At 32.5% G+C, this 18,318-nt stretch overlaps 1 protein-coding gene across 2 annotated transcripts in view; it reads right to left on the bottom strand.

Annotated features, from left to right (window-relative positions):
• Window positions 1-4,890: 4,890 nt before the first annotated feature.
• LOC126881472 (sorting nexin lst-4) overlaps window positions 4,891-18,318 on the bottom strand; it is a 148,395-nt gene continuing 134,967 nt past the window's right edge. For both annotated transcript variants that reach the window (XM_050645747.1, XM_050645746.1), the window contains exon 7: window positions 4,891-17,080. In XM_050645747.1, coding sequence (XP_050501704.1) covers window positions 16,695-17,080 — 386 coding nt within the window. In that variant the 3' untranslated portion in view covers window positions 4,891-16,694. The remainder of the gene's footprint in view (window positions 17,081-18,318) is intronic.

The raw sequence follows: 18,318 nt of genomic DNA on the forward strand, positions 1-18,318 counted from the left end.
TGATTCGATTTTTTGCACAAACTTACTCAAACAAATACATCCTTATAACAAATACACAGTGTCAGGCGGTACCGCTGTCGAAAAATTGTTTAACCAATTTTTGTTAACCAAATTCACAAAAAATAATTCTTATCTACTCTACCTCATATTATGTACCTATAAGTTTTTATTGTGTGAAAATTGTAAATATAGATAGCAGTACATAATAGTATATTGTGCAACAAGTGCAGAAAGGTACTAATTTCTCACGAGTTTGAAAAGTTGCGGTACGAGCGCAAGCGAGTGCCGCAATTCAAACGAGTGAGAAATTACCTTTCTGCACGTGTTTCACACTATACTTTTTCTACAAGCACAGTTTTTCCTAAAAATAAAAATCACAATTTCCAAACGACGATTAATTATAATAGGTACCTATGTGATAAATTTTAAACTGTATTTAATTAATACCTACTAATCAATTTAAATTCCTTATACCTAAATAAATTGCACAGAAATCAGTTAAAAAATTAATGCACTCTGCCTTAATTTGTTTAAATTTAAACAATTATTACACATTATTGACATTATATTTATGCAGTCACGGATTTACACAAAACCTACTTCATTCGACGTCTCTTGCACAGGTTGCTAAATCCTTATTGGTTATTTGATAATTATAAAATGTTTAATAAGAATAAAATTGTAAAATAAAACAGTTGTAACATCCATAATTTAGTTTCTATGCTATAGTTAAATATAATAATTGTCTTATAGGTTATATATTTGTCTAAAGTTTAACCACGGATGTAAACAGAATATAACGTTACTCAGAATGCGGTAGTCCACGGATGTAAACAGAATATAACGTTACTCAGAATGAGGTAGTCAACTGTGCAGAAAAGAACTTTGCGGCACAGAAACGTCACTTTGCGGCACAGAAACGTCACTTTTCTGCACACTAATGTCAAATATCTTATACTGTGAGAAAATATCAAGTTTGCTAATATAAAACCGTGCAGAAAAGTGCACTTTGAATAGTGGTTGTAGAAAAAAATATAAAAATGGAATGTCAGTCAAGTTCAAGTCAAAGTTTTTGTAGATACTGTCCTGTAATTACGTTTGTAGAAAAATATTGTATGATATGCGTGTTAAAAAGTACATTTTTAAGGCACTTCGCTCATTCTGCAAACTTTTACATGCGTGCCTTAAACGTGTACTTTTAACACTTATATCATAAATAACTGTTAAATGGGATTTACTTTTTCGCACTGTTTTTTAGCACACTTTCATATAATCAAATATCCTTAACTTTCGCCTTGTCATGGGGATGACATGTGAGCAATAAATTACAAAAAAGTTTTGACAGTTTTGTGGTTTGACAGAAGTTTGAATTTTTAAATATCAAAGTTCTAAAACATTGTAAAATAGGAATGTATTCCAGTGACGAAGAGTTGCAGTTTTTTTATTTGTTTTTTGGTAGATAAAATATTGTATGACACTGTGCGTGAAGTACTTTTTGCGCACTTAGGCGATGTATAGCACTCGGCCCGCTCGTGCTCTAAACATCGCGTGCGTGCGCAAAAAGCATACTTCACGAACTGTTTTATAAATAACTAAGTATTTCACTCCGGACAAATTTTTTTAGATTATTTTGGTCATTCGAAGCAAAAAAGGTCTCTTGTGATTTTTCTCTAAAATTGATAGTTTTCGAGTTATACGCGATTTAAAATTTGAAAAATGCGAAATGACCATTTTTAAGGCTTAATATCTCGATTAAAAACTATTACATATTATGAAAGTCACCTAATCAAAGTTTAAAGCCCCCCCCCCCCTACAAGATCCTGAAGAATTTTTTGTCATTATTTTATTACTAAGCTTATTTTTAATTATCAACAATGAGCGCTAAAAGCGTATTGAGGCGGCCGTCAATGTGAGTGCGAGTAAGATCCTCCATTCCGACTGTCCAATGGTGCATGTCAGTCGCACTCACATTGACAGCCGCCTCAATACGCTCCTAGCGCTCATTGTTAATAATTAAAAAAACAGCTTAGTAATACAATAATGACAAATATTTCTTCAGTACATTGTAGGGGGGTCGTTAAAATTTGATTTGGTGACTTTCTGACTTTCATAATAATAATTTTTAACTGAGTTATTAAGACTTGAAAATGGTCATTTTCGCATTTTTCAAATTTTAAATCGCATATAACTCGAGAACAATAAATTTTACAGAACAATCACAAGAGACCTCTTTTGCTCCGAATGACCCAAATTAATGATGTAAAAAAATGTACGAAGTGAATTTTTTTTGTGAATTTGTTTAAAAAAAATTGTTTAAACAATTTTTCGATTACTGTACCACCTGACACCCTGTGGATTCGTTATAAGGACCTCTTTTTGAGTAAGTTTGTGCAAAAAAATCGAACTGGAATAATGTACCTAACGGGGGCGACGATACAGCCTGGATGCTAAATATCACGATTTGAACATAATATGCAGTAACATTTAATTTCTAGAATCGGTTGTTTGTGTGAATCAACTTTTACTAAATGGCATTGGGAAGAGTATACTTTAACTAGTTGGAGTCTACTTTTACTAGTAAATGTTAAATAAAAATCTTCATTTTATATTTATAATCAACTTTTACTAAAACCAGCCGTTTGAGTCGACTCGAACTAGTAAAAGTCAACTCCAACTGGATAATCAACTTGAACTGTAACATATACAAATGGTACCAAAATTAGTTGTTCTATGACGGTTCATTCCATTTTTTTTCACTTATTTTGAAAAAAATGTGAAATCCTTGTCTGTCGGCCGTCTATAAACACAACCCCTCCGTTATTAGGAGAGATAGAATGACAATGAGGTGTAGAATGAAACCTTATAACTCGAGGATATTATTAAAGGTGAGACATTTGACATAGAACGTCCGGTTTTACAGTTTAAAGCGAAAGTACTGTTTTAAAGTCGGCAAAATAGTACAAGCGATATACTATTCGACGTGCCCGAGTAAGACGAGAACAAATACTTCCGGTTTGATACCTGTCTGTCCGCGAATACAACTCCTCCCTTATTAAACCAGATAGCATGACAAATGAGGTGTCGAATGAGAGCTTATAACCCAAAGATGATATTAGAGGCGAGGAATTTGACTTCGGACTTCCGGTTTTAGAGTTGTAACCGGAAGTACTGTTTTATAGTCGCCGAAATAGTGCAAACAATATATTATGCTATGCGCCTGAGCAAGACGAAAACAAATATGTATATACTTCCGGTTTGATGCATGTCTGTCCGCAAATATAAGTCTTACGTTATTAAAACAGATATAATGACAAATGAGGTATCCAATGAGAGCTTATAACTCAAGGATGGATATTAAAGGAGAGAAATTTCAGATTCCACACTTGCAACTGGAAGTAGTTTTAAAGTCTTCGAAATAGTACAAGCGATATATTATTCGACGCGCCTTAGCAAAGTGAGAACAAATGTATTATACTTTTGCTTTTTATATCATTTCTGGTTAAAAAGTTCTAACTGGAAGTGCCATCCCATATAGCACACAACGTCCGATGTACGTCCATATAACGTACATTTAAAGTCCAAACGTCCATGGACCAAAACTGGACGTACTATGTACGTACATTACGGGACGTCCATTGGACGTTTGATTTCAACGTACATTGGACATCCATTTGTGGTCCATGGATATTTTGCACAAAACGCGACTATTATATTAAGTCCCAGTAAAAACTAAATGAGAATCTTCTTGACAACGTTGTCGCTCTTCGCGCTATCGGTTGTGAAAGGTAGTATTAGGCAAGAGGTACTTTTAGGGGATTATCGCTGTTAATTGTTGTGGAATACTGAAGGATGGTTTATTTATGATAATTCACAGAATGGCAAACACGCTTGTAATATACAACAACGGTACTGACTCTAAAAATAGTTTGGAACAGAAACAGAACATAGATTAAACCTCTTTTAATGTGCATGCTTCCTAGGGCGTCATTATCTGAATCTCGTCTTTATGAAAATACATCCTGTGATATATTTGTGTTTTCTGTTTATCGTGCAAGTGCAGTCGTGCATTAATGAAGTTCCTAGTTCTTATAATAAAGTATATATTATAATGAAGTTATAGTAAAGAGTAATAAAAAAGGTCTTTTGTGTAATATTTTTAAGTATAAGTTTAGTATTATAAGGAACTATTTCCTATAAAGGCTTTTGCAATGTATTCACAAAATTATGGATACTAGATTGCTTTCTGAAAAGTGCCCTACAAATGTCCATAAGACGTACATTGAATGTACATAAGGTGTACACTGAAAGCTCCAATACAACGTACAATGTACGTTTGTAGCGGACGTTCTATGGACGTCCAATTTTGTGAACTCTGGACATTCGTTGGACGTCCATTGTACCTTAGCGGGACGTCCATTGGACATTCCAATGTACACAGATGTACGTCCATTGGATGTCCATAAAACGTACTTGTGCTATCTGGGATATTAGTCGCAGAAATAGTACATGTGACATATCAATCGACGCGTATTTAAAAGTGTTGGGATTGAATCTTTAGTTCCGGTTTTGACGTCATTTCCAGATAAAAAGTTACGACTGAAAGTTTGACAAAAATTATTTAACATTAGTGAAAGTGTATATCAATCGACGCAAAGTTTCACGAAGAGTTCAAATATCGACCTTCGGCCACGTTTGGTAAAAATTTAGGACTTACGAAGTTCAATTACTTGTCTTTACATAAACAACATTGTAAATTTACACCTGCTCACCTGATTTCACGTATAATACATGTCCACACTGTAATGTAATTGACTTGCATTTACATACTGTTTACATTACTGTTCTGTATCTTCTGTTGAGGTAACATTTTAGTATAAAATAAACAAAATATTGCAACAAGAGTATATTAAAAAAATATTAAATATAACTAGTGGTACATATACAATAAAATAAGTATACATAATACAAACGATACTGAATCATTCAATACAAACGAATGTATACAAAGATTAGATATGTTTTTATATCATAAAATTGTAAAATAAATAGCGAGGGAAGAAAAAAACTTTAGTGTATATAGGGATCGGTTTCGCGGCAAAATGGAATTGGAATAATACGTATAAAAATATAGATATAAAATATTAGTATATGTTAGGCTGAAACAAAAACAGTAAAGCGATTTTGCGTTCTGGCCATACATATACTTTTTATGTTTTGGCTAAGCAATCGAATCATTCTAAAATATAAGTGTATATACATAGTGCAGTAATAGATATTTAAGAAGTGCGCAGTCTGATTTAAAAATTTATTTGCCAAATAAAATTTACACACTGCATTAAAAAATTCAAAGTTTACAAATTGAAATTTATCAAAAAAAAAAAAAATTAATATCACAATGAGATCTTTAAATAGTATTTCACCCGTTTATGTAATAGCTAAAATTACTAGTCCTATGGACACCATTCAAGCTAAAGTTTTAAAAGACAACATTGAGAAATACTTAATTTTAGAAAAGCTTCTGATTCCATTAAGCATTTAATTATTTTATCACAATGGAGCGCCCAAAGGACCCTACAGAATTTCAGTAGTAAAAGATTTTGTTGTTGAGATTTTAGTACCATTACAGTGACGACAAAAAATCTTTACCTTGCCAAATAAATCACTAAATTCTGTCTGCACTTGAGGGGAGACGGGATAACATTCTCGCGATGGTAGCTGTCTGTCTTTTACTGATGGCTTAGTTTGTTTAGTTTATTCTGCGCGTTTATAGTGTACGTGTACATACTTACTTTGTACGAGTAGTCAAGGTTTAACTTCTTTTCCAGAAGGAAAATGGAACCCAGGCTGTAGAAGAATGTCATGGTTGCGAAATTTGAGAGAGTGGTTTGGCTGCACCACTAATGAACTCTTTAGGTCAGCTGTAAACAAGGTCAGGATAGCGTTGATGATTTCCAATCTCCGATAGGAGTGGCGCAAGAAGAATAACTTCTTTTCACTTACTGAGGAAAGTTTGAGATATTAAATTCTTAATCGAAATGAAAAATGTGAGTCGAAAGAAATTCACAAATGCAGAGAAAGTTCGTGCTTTAACTTTACTTGAGAAAGGGGACTCTGTAACTAGCGTAGTAGTGATGTTGATTATAGTTACTTTCGAGTATGTATTCGTTACAAACCGTTACTTTTGTATAAAGTAATAATTTACAGTATTCGTTACTTTGATTACTATGATTATTTTTGTTGCTTTTGAATTTAGTACCGGTAATCATATCGAAAATCGTAGGTATTTCTCAGTAGGTAGGTATTTTGTATAAGTATTCCGATATAACATTATCTCAGATATAACAATTGTAGAAATATTATCATTTCCACATTTTCCGGTCAGTCTATAAACTAGAAAGTAATCAAGTGTACTAGTTGTAGATACAATAGTCGTTACTCGCTCTGATACGATTAGTACGAAGTAATCGGAGTAATCAAAGTAGATACAATAGTCGTTACTCGCTCTGATACGATTGGTACGAAGTAATCAGAGTAATCAAAGTAGATACAATAGTCGTTACTCGCTCTAATACGATTGGTACGAAGTAATCAAAGTAGATACAATAGTCGTTACTTGCTCTGATACGATTGGTACGAAGTAATCAGAGTAATCAAACTAGATACAATAGTCGTTACTCGCTCTGATACGATTGTTACGAAGTAATCAGAGTAATCAAAGTAACGATTTGCCTCTCAGTATAGTAATCGTTACTTTCGGTATTCGTAAGTAACGAGTACTTTGTAACGAATAGTTACTTTTTCAACATCACTATGGCGTAGTACGTGATATTGGTGTTTCAAGAGAGGCAATTTATCAATTGAAACGGACGGCTGCGTCGTTGCTTTCAGGGACAGTGCTGGAAAGAAAACCTGGTTCTGAAGTTCTTAAAAAAACATCATCCAGGACTGACACCATCATCAGCCGTGCAGTAATGTTCAACTCTTACAAACACTGCCACGGAACTTAAAAATAAGCTCTTCTTCAGAACGTTTCAATAAGAACGATTCGTCACCGGCTTGAGAAAGATGTCAAGTCGACGTGCTGCAAAGAAGTCCTTATACTTACAAAAGCAACATAAAATAAGCTTTCTGTAAAAAGTATCAGCACTGGACAGCTGAACAGTGGAAAAAAAGTCAGGCTCAGTGACGAAAGTACGTTCGTGTTAGAAAGAGGAAGCTCCAAATTTGTTCGTCGTCCACTGACCGCTTCAAGGTACGATCCAAAGTTCACAGTTAAAACCGTCAAACATCATGAAAATATAATGGTATGAGGTGCGTTTGTTGGAAGTCAATGAAGGGCAGGATTGCATTTTTTGCCTAAGAATGTTCAAGGAGGCAAGCAACTATGTAACTGTTCTAGAACAACATTTTATTGAACTTTTGGGAAATTCACGAATGTGACTTCTTTATGCACGATGGTACCCATGCTCACAATGCCAATAAAGTGACATAGTTCTTAAATGAACACAATATCAACGTATTGGAATGGCAGAGTGACTTGCCCGACCTTAATCTCATCGAGAATACCTGGAATATTATGAATAGTTTAAGAGAGTCGACTGAGCAACATAAATCCGCTGAAAGAGGAGTCCAAAAGTAGGTAACCAAGGAAGGAGAATATTTCTTGAATCTGGCTTAATCTACGCCCACGAGAATGCAACTTGTCATCGACTACAAGAGTGATATGACAAAGTATAAATTTGTAAAATTAAAATAAGAATTATCATGGTTTTTGCATTTTATTCAGTTTGTAAAGATATATTGCCGGCACTGTATTCTTGTTTGTTAACATAACTTCTTATTAGATGCAGAATTCTATCTCGTGAACTGGGAATAGTTTTGTTAAAACTTGTTCGAAAATTAACCCAAAATTCTCATATGGAACTAATATATGAACGTTTGAACTTGGATTTGGACACTTAATAATTTCAAAAATAATCGATTTTTTTTATTTTATATTTAGATCCATATTACATTTAGAGAAATGAATTTTATGGTTAAAGCATTTGTCAATCTAGTTCCGCATAAATACACACCACATTTACGTGACGATACTAAGAAAATTCAATCAACTAAGTTTCTACAATTTTATAAGAATGTGGTACTAAATGAAGAAAAACCACTAAAAATAAATATAAAACATTAGTAAAACCAACAAGCTTCTTCAATAATAAAAAATGAGCTAAAATAGTCTTCGGCAAGTTCCATAGGCACTAGTTTCACTGATTTTTTAGTTCAGTGACATATATTAGTTTCAGTTTTTTATTTTACCAACATTTTTTTATCAATATCGTGTATCGAAAAAGAAATTATTTTATACTAGTAAAATATAATGTTATTTAAAGATGCTGCAAAAGTTAAAACAATAATCTCAATAGAAAGTATACTTCTTAAAGATCCTGCAAAAAGAAGTTCTGAAAATTTATACAATTTTGGCTGTAACGGAATTCAAAATTCCGTTACTACATAATTACACAATTAGAGGATATTAGAAAATATCCTTTACATAATCATTTATGCACATTTTGGTAACTTACTAATTACATAGCTGTTTCATATTTATACTAATACTTATCAAAAAGAAAAGAACTATGTACATTTTCCTGTTCAAGTCTTTCCTCTCGCTTTATATACAGGAGAATAAGTTCTGTCGCAAGCTTATTTATAGTTATATATAAATATAGACAGTTATAACAGTATCACAGGGTCAGTAATCATCTGGAGTTGTAACAAGTGAATCATATATCTGGAACTAGTGTTAAAACACTTTTAGCACTATTCAAGTACTAAGACCGATTCTGAATTTATATTCACTAAATGAAATGGCCGAATATAGTAAATACATGAATGAATTACTTGTACATAGTAGAAAACTTTACATATAGTCCGTCCGCTATAACTTTTCCCATGCGGTACAATTCATTTTCAATCAAATTAAGTCAAAACGTAAATTGAAACGAACGTCGATGTGTATATACATTTTGTATACTGTATACTATATACTAGACACATCGGCGTACGTTTCACTTTCTGTTTTGAGTTAATTTGATTGAAAATGAATTGTACCGCATGGGAAAAGTTATAGCGGACGGACTATAATGCAGTACACTCACAAAGAGAAGCAATGAAGCTTTTTTCCTAGCCTGTCGACCACTAAACAATTTACTGCCAATTAATTATTGTATTAAAATTGCTGATTCGGGCTAAGTCTACAACGACTCATCGACAGGACCAATTTGGTATGTGAGCAATTTGGTATGAAAATCAACATTAAGAAAACCAAAGTTAATTCGTAAAATCCAAAATGTACCTCAACCCTGCACAATAAACGGACATATTAAATAAAAATTTAAGTACCTGGGATGTTGAATCGATAGCAACCTAAATCCTGGTCCAGAAATATAGAGAATCCAGAAAGATTAAGAATATAAGAGAAAATCTTTCGAACAAATCAAAAGACTGCGATTCTCGAATAAAACTCGAAATTCAACTACGTTTATCAAAATGCTACGTCTGGTCGAGTCTTTTCTATGCAGTTGAGACATGGACCCTTAAAACATCAACCATAAATAAATTGGAGGTCTTTAAAATGTGGACATACCAGAGAATCCTCAAAATTTCATGCGCATACCTCAAACGAAGAAATGCTGCACAGAATACGCAAGGGCCGAAAACATAGTGAAAGTTAGAAAAACATCACACCTAGGCCACATACTTATGCCTCCACTACACATCGGCAGATGCGTCTGCGGATGTATGAATATCACGTCGGCAGACGCATCTGCAACACATCCGATACTTGTCGGTTTTTTCAGCACAGATCAAAGGATTTCAGTGCCACAGACTGAACGACCTTCAGATGTGTGGTCAGCCTGTTATGATACATCCGCGGACGCGTCTGCCGATGTGTAGAGGAGGCATAAGAAATAATGAGGACAAATATGCTAAACTAATACTGAAAGGAAAGATTCAGGGAAAGAGAGGACTAAAGAGAGAGAACAGGGCTAAATTTTAAACAGCTAATAAGAACAGCTGAAGACAGACAAGAGTTTGTAATTCTAGTAGCCAAACTCTATTGAGCAGAGGGCACTTTAAGGGCAGCCAAGTCCGAAAATTAAATTTTTTAATTTTTTTTGGGTTATGATTGAAAATTATTCTCTGAAATCTTCTCTTTCCAACGATATATAACACATTATAGTATAAAATATCCATGACTACAAAATTATTTGTTTTTTGAACGTCTGCACTCAACTTACCGTGTACCGGTAGCTTTATAGCCTATTATGGGCCATTCCACGAACATACGCCTGTTTTGGATTACTTCGACAACGAATATTTTACTGTTCAACATAAGAAGTACGAAAGTAAATGGAGCTAATAATTATTCCAATAAACAACAATGTCATTTACAATTTACTTTCGTTCTTCTTATTTTGCACAGTAAAATATTCGTTGTCGAAGTAATCCAAAACAGGCGTATGTTCGTGGAATAGGGTATACAGTGTTTTATGTTTTTGCGATTTCCCGAATACTAGGTTTTTAACTTTTATACCTCTGGATCCTTAGATGATAGAAAATCTAAATTTTTACAGTAGTTGTAGATAGATAAATTCTACTGAATTCTATTGAAAAATGGAGAAAAACAAGTAAAATAAAAAATTAAATCCAAACGTTTTTGGGTTTTTTGTAAGAGTATTTTAAAAAATTCTAAGATAAATGTTTCTTTCACTCTAACTTTACAAAAATCTACGCGGGACTAAAAAATACATCTAGTTTCAAAATAAAAGAAAAATTAGGTCTCTAAGTGCTTTGGTTACGGAGATACGTGACATAAGGTTAACATTGTCGTTAAATGGGATTTCGGGTGCCCTTAAGAAGATTTAAAATTACAGGGCTGCCACACTGTAACACAATTACTAAAGACAACCATAAATATGTTTTAAGACGAGTAACTCACGACAAATTAGAATAGTTTTATACTAATTATGGATAATATAAAACAATGAAACCAACTAATATTAAAAAAAGCTGTGATATTTTTTGGCTATACATTAGAGAAAATGATTCGGAAACGATCCTTATAATTTCATCACACCTTCTTAACCCCATATGTCATTTCAAAAGTAGATACATTCTTCACAAGTGTCATTATCGGGGTGAACATGAACACGAGTGATTGGAAGACTGCAAAAGTTCTTTCCAAAGCGGACCTAACTGCACCAAGTATTCTTAAGCCATCGCAGCAAATAAATTATATATAAAAACGACCTTGTTAATATTTTTGGCTTTTCTGTTTATAATGTAACCAAATCCACTAAATTCACTACATCATTCAGCACTACAGGAGAATAAAATCAGTTATGAGCTCTCTAGGCCATATCTGGGATAATGTTAAAAGTGATGACTACTCAGAATTGTTAATTCCTTATAAAGAAAGCGTAATTTGCTCAATGCTCGACCAAAAATATGAATACTATCTTTATGCTATCACAGATTTATGATTCACTAATTTTCTAGACGTTTCTGCAATAAGCTTGAACCAGAAATGTTTTTGGTTACTCTGTATATCCATTTTATAATATACTTATAGTCCGATTAAGTTCTGAAAAAGTCACAATGCGTTTCAGAGTGAAGCATTAATTTTGATCAAGATAAAAACTGTACTAAAACAAAACAAAACAAAACAAAAACAATTTTGCTCTCTCATATTTTTTTAGCATGTCGAAATCGAAGAAATAAAAGGCAATTTTTATTCATTCAAATATGTTTTATGAAATACGAATTGCCAGGGACAACAAAACAACTGAAATTCAAAGAAGAATCACTGCAGCTGTAGTTCATGGGCTGCATTTAAAACTCATAAGACACCTTCAAGAGCAACATGCCGAATTATTTGAAAAATATGTTCGACCAATACTCCTAATAGTCTAGTCGGAACATAGGGGGTTCCGTGTACACTTTTAGGTCGCCGCGATTTGATGGTGGTATTATAGGTTTCTTGGGTCGCTGAATCCAATGGAAGTGGCCTGGAAGCCCAAATGTGTTGCGTTTAATTGTTATTAACAAATTATGGTGAAATTAGGTGTTTTTTAGGAATTATTAGAAGCCCTGTAAATAAACTGATAGTGTTAAGGTCTTCTCTGGTGTATTTTTGGCCGCTGAATCGAATGCGACTAGTCGCGATTACTCAAAATGTGTTCTTATTTTGTTAATAACAAAGTAATTGTTTATTCGCCGAAAAGCTCAAAATGCGTTATCTACAGCAAGTTTGTAGTCTTTTTCTTAGTATTTTTATAAGCTAAATCGATTGTCACTAGTCGTGATAGCTTAAACCACGTTCCGACTTTGTTATTAATAAATTATTACAAAATAACGGTTTATAGTACGTTTACTCACGGTTTTGCTCTAAATTTTAAAAACCACTTGGAATGACATGAAATTTGACATGCACGTAGCTAACATGTCAAACAAAATAAGTGATATTGTGCCGATGTGTGCTTTTACCCTGGGGGTGAGTTTCACCCCGTTTCGGAGGTGAAAAAAGAAACCTTTAAAATAAGTCCGGAATTGGATAAACTGGTTAATTCTAAGCAACTTTTGTTCTATAGTTTTTTCACCAGGTCAATACTTTTTGAGTTTTTTTACGAGTGAATATGTTCATTTTTCAACAAAAAAACCAAATAGCTCGAAAAGTATTGACTTGGTGAAAACACGGTACAGAACAAGAGTTGCTTAGAATTAATCAGTTTATCCACTTCCGGACTTATTTTAAAGGTTTCTTTTTTCACCCCCGAAAAGGGGTGAAACTCACCCCCAGGGTAAAAGCACACATCGGCACAATATCACTTGTTTTGATTGACATGTTAGCTACGTGTGTGACAAATTTCATGTCAATCCAAGTGGTTTTTTTTTAATTTAGAGCAAAAACCGTGAGTGAACGTACTATAAACCGTTATTTTTGCAATAATTTTTTAATAACAAAGTCGGAACGTGGTTTAAGCTATCACGACTAGTGGCAATCGATTTAGCGTATAAAAATACTATGAAAAAGACTACAAACTTGCTGTAGATAGCGCATTTTGAGCTTTTCGACGAATAAACAATTATTTTGTTATTAACAAAATAAGAACATATTTTGAGTAATCGCGAATATAGTCCAGGGCGCATCTGTTTTGAGATGGACGCTGAGAGGTGACTCAAATTTTTTTGCATAAATTGCTTGAAAATAACTCAAATAATAATATTTGAGTTATCCTCCCACTCAAAATGGTCCGGAATATTATTTAAATAATCAAAATGTCAAAATATGAAAGAAAAATTCGATTATTTTATTGGTTTTTTGATTATAACTAAAACTATTCACTTCTGAGAAAAGTTATATTGACATAAAAGTTGCATAATTAAATTTCCTACAATATAGAATTGATTAAAAATTTAAAAAATAGTCACCCTTGTTGCAAAAAATAGCAATAATTGCGAAAAAATCCATACAAAAACAAGTATTCGCATTTCACGTTTTTCAACCATTTATACTACACTTAGGACCTTCATATTTTACCCAGAAAAACTTTATGATATAGTTAAATAACACTGTAAATTTCATTAAGATCGGTTTAATAGATTTTTCGAAATAAATTGTGCAATCCAGCTTTCGCAAAAAAATTCATTTTTTTAAAATGTTGCAGGACTGAAAATAAAGCAGATAGAAAGTTGAATTTTTTTTTGCTTATAGAAGTGTACTGTACTTTTCATTTGCAATTTGCAAAATTAAAATCGATTAATTACCACGGCGTCAGGAAATTTTTTAAATAAACATTAATTTTTGGTGCTACGCGCAGGACAGCGGTGTTCGATTCACACAAGTTGATTTCCACCAAAATTTCTTCCAATCTTTATCTAATATATTATTTTCTTACTCTATATTTTGTTGTATTTTAATATTTTAATTCCACAAAAATCAAAATAATTTTATTATTGTTTGTGAAATATTGTTTAAACAATTGCATATGTTTAAAAACAATAAACTTTTATTCTCTAAGTTAAAATATATGAACAAAGAAAGTTTTTGCTAAAAAAAGTGTTATTTCAAAGGATAGAGTATGTGTTTTTATTTTGCAATAAACAAATTTATTTATTTATATCGAAATGTAATAAAAATTAAAATGTATCAATCATTATCAAGGGTCATTGGAATGCCCAATCAGAGCAAACAATCCGCTGTCCTGCGCGTAGCACCAATAATTAATGTTTATTTAAAAAAATTCCTGACGCCGTGGTAGTTACACGATGTTAGTTTTGTAAATTGCAAATGAAAGGTACAGTACACTTCTATAAGCAAAAAAAAATTCAACTTGCTATCTGCTTTATTTTAAGTCCTGTAACATTTTGAAAAAATTAATTTTTTTTGGGAAAGCTGGATTGCAAAATTTATTTTGCAAAATCTATTGAACCGATCTTAATGAAATTTATAGTATTGTTTTACTGTATCATATAATTTTTCTGGGTGAAATAAGAAGGTCCTGAGTGTAGCATAAATGGTTGAAAAACGTAAAATGCGAATACTTGTTTTTGTATGGTTTTTTCGCAATTATTGCTATTTTGCAACAAGGGTCACTATTTTTTAAATTATTAACCAATTCTATATTGTAGGGAATTTAATTACGCAACTTTTATGTTAGTATAACTTTTCTCGAAAATGAATACTTTTAAAGTTATAATCAAGAAACGAAGAAAAAAATCGAATATTTTCTTCATTTTTTGACATTTTGATTATTTAAACAATGTTCCGGACCTTTTTGAGAGGGAGGATAACTCAAATATTATTATTTGATATATTTTCAAGCAATTTCTGCAAAAAAATTTGAGTCACCTCTCAACGTCCAAATGTACTAATATTTTTACAGATGCGCCCTGGTCTACTAGTCGCATTCGATTCAGCGACCAAACATACACCTGAGAAGACCTTAAAACTATAAATTTATTTACAGGGCTTCTAATAATTCCTGAAAAATACCCAATTTTAACATAATTTGTTACAATTAAACGCACCATATTTGGGCATCCAGACCACTTCCATTGGATTCAGCGACCCAAAAAACCTATAATACCACCATCAAATCGCGGCGACCTAAAAGTGTACACGGGGCCCCCTATGTTGCGACTAGACTATAACAGTGACTTACCTTACCAAAACAATTTCCTTAACCCAGGCAACACCTAACAAACTCAGGGTAGCTCAAAGAAGAATGGAACGGTCATTACTTGGACTGACAGAGACATGGTTAAAAACGAGGAAATAAGAAAAAGGACAGGCGTCACATATGTTATGGACCTCATAGCATGGTTTAAGTGGGACTAGGTGAGCCATGTGGCCAGATTGAATGAAGGAAGAGCAGGCAGAAGCAGAGACAGATTATTTACACGACGGACAGACGTCAAAAAAATCCCTGGGACCTGGCTGTAGGAAGCTCAAGACAGACAGAATTCAATTCCATAAACGGAATTACAAGTAAATAAAAATACTACAAAATAAAAATTTGTTTTAAATACGTATTGTTGCATAAAATCTAGGCGCGACCGATCGTGTGACAGAAAAGTGGGCGACTGTTCCCGGGTTAAGGGGCTATCCTAGTGTAAAAGTACGAAATTCATATACTTTTTTTGGGAATTTCTAAAATAAAAAGTACTCAATTGTTTCGAAAATTTGCATGAGCATTTATTATAAAAAGAAGTATATATGTAAAACAATTTTTATAAAATGATACTGAAAATTAAACATTTGTGCGCCATCTACTGGCACCGTGAAAATAAAAACATAGCTTCACTGCTGCAGTGATTGGGACTAATAGAGATCCTGAAACATAAAATTTCAAGGTGATTATGTATTGAAATATAAGATATTTCCTATACCATCAGCTAGGATTTTTGAAAAATATTAAAATTTGGAAAAATGACGAAGTGTTGAATTTTTTTTTTAAATTAGCTAAAATATTTTCAGTTTCAAAAACCGCCAAATTGACATCTTTTATCCGATCAAAAAACCCCTAGTTGATGGTATAGTATAGAAAATAACTTGTTTTAATAATAACTTTGAAATTTTATGTTTCAGGATCTCTATTAGTCCCAATCACTGCAGCAGTGAAGCTATGTTTTTATTTTCACGGTGCCAGTAGATGGCGCATAAATCGTTTAATTTTCAATATTTTTTTATAAAAATTATTTTGCATGTACCTCTTTGAATAATAAATGCCCATGCAAATTTTCAAAACATTTGGTACAGTAATTTTTATTTTAGAAATTCCCAAAAAAGTATATGAACTTCGTACTTTTACACTAGGATAGCCCCTTAACTGTATCAGCTAAAATATGTAAATATTCGTTCCCTCAATATGTAAACAGCATTAAGTTTATATTTATTCAGGTGAACACAATGACGTTCAACGTGTTAAAAGCTGATTAATGTAGAAACTATCATTCCAACGCTCTTCACGACAAACCAATTTGTTTCATTATAAAACAAAAAAATAAATATACTAGATACGTTAATTTGACTAGCATTGATATTTTTTACCAAAATTATTGCTTATCTCTTCAGGCATTGTCACTTCATATATTTTTATAAAAATATCAAGAACTGAATTGAAGCAGGCAAGAACTTAATCAAACTTATCCAACGTTTCTTCTAATTTGAGCACGACGTTTTTGTAAAAATTAAGTTGCTCCTGTAGGAAAGTCTTCATTGTTAACCTTAAGTCAGTGTCTCTTTCGTTTTGGAAGTGGTTTAGTTCAGAAAATACGGTGTAGGTCAAAACATCAGCTCTTCTTCGGATATCAGCAATAGCCGTTTGAGGATTTTGTGAGTTCCGTTCGCAATCTTTCTTTTTCTGCTCAGAGAGCTTCTGTAGATTTAAAATATCTGGTAGATCGCTGGTAATGCCTTTGTAGATATACAGTTTATCAAATAAGGGCTGCCAATCGATTTTTGCTTGTTCCCCATATAGCTTGCCTATCGCCATGTATGTGGTACCTATATTCTTTACATCTAAAATTAAAACATAGTTATGAATACAGAATGATATTATTACATAATAAAAATTACAGCTTATTGAAAAATTAAACCATTACGAAAATTTTTGATACGGTATTTTTTTGAGTCGGTAATGAATCATTAGCTCAATCCATTCGCGGACATGACTGCATATGCAGACACTTACAAAGGGAAATGACTGTCTGCATATGAAGAAGTGTCCACTAATGTGTTCATTTACTCATATCCTTCCAAAAAATAAATGATAAAATAATCTATAGAAACTGTGGAAAACAACTGACTCATACACATTTTGGTTAAAGGGATGCTGTAGTTACAATGAAAGTATTTTGGTACACAAGATGTCAACTGTGATATACATATATTTCATCGACTATCAGAAAACCTTTGATAAAGTATACTAAAAAGTAATTAAAAACAAGGTACACAATTATCTACAGGGTGATTGATTAGTAGGGTAAAGCTCAATAGCTCCGCTATAGTAATAGATAGCAATAAAAGTTAATAACAAAAATTTTAGCCACCTTTGAGCTTTACATTACAAAATTAGTTAGAATGTTACAGGGTGTTCGATAACATAGTGACAGACCAAACTTATGTTTTTCTAAATGGAACACCCTATATTTTATTTTAAATTCGAAATCCTGTTAACTTCTCCATCACAAAAATATAAAGGCTTGTTATGTTATACAGGGTATTTACAAAGTTATAACCAATTTTATATGAAAATCGTAACAAGTTCAACTCCCTGTATAAATAAAAATAAGCAAAACAACAATGGTTTATTAATGCCATATTTTTTAACGTATTGTCAAAATTTTCAAGAATTATCGATATTGCTAATTTTCTTTATATCAAATACAGGGTGAGTCAAAACGCAAGTACATTATTTTCTCAGTAATTTTAAATGGAACACCCTATATTTTATATCACTATTGAAAAGTACCATTACCGCACTTTAATTTTTAGATAACATTCCCTATGTCTAAATTTATTAGTTTTCGAGATATTTTCATTTTTCAATGGACCAGTAGCGTGGCCACCCAAATCATCAGAATTTAATAAACTGGACTGATTTTTTTGGGGTTACGTTAATAATGAAGTTTATAAAATACCTCCAACAACAAGGGATGAGATGAAAAATAGAATACAAAGTGTATTTCGATGTGTTAATTTACAAATGCTCCGTAGAGTAAGTAGCTCATTCAATGATCGTTTTTAGGCGTACATAA

The sequence above is a fragment of the Diabrotica virgifera genome, chromosome 3 (assembly GCF_917563875.1).
Source record: "Diabrotica virgifera virgifera chromosome 3, PGI_DIABVI_V3a".
Classification (NCBI taxonomy): Eukaryota; Metazoa; Arthropoda; class Insecta; order Coleoptera; family Chrysomelidae; genus Diabrotica; species Diabrotica virgifera.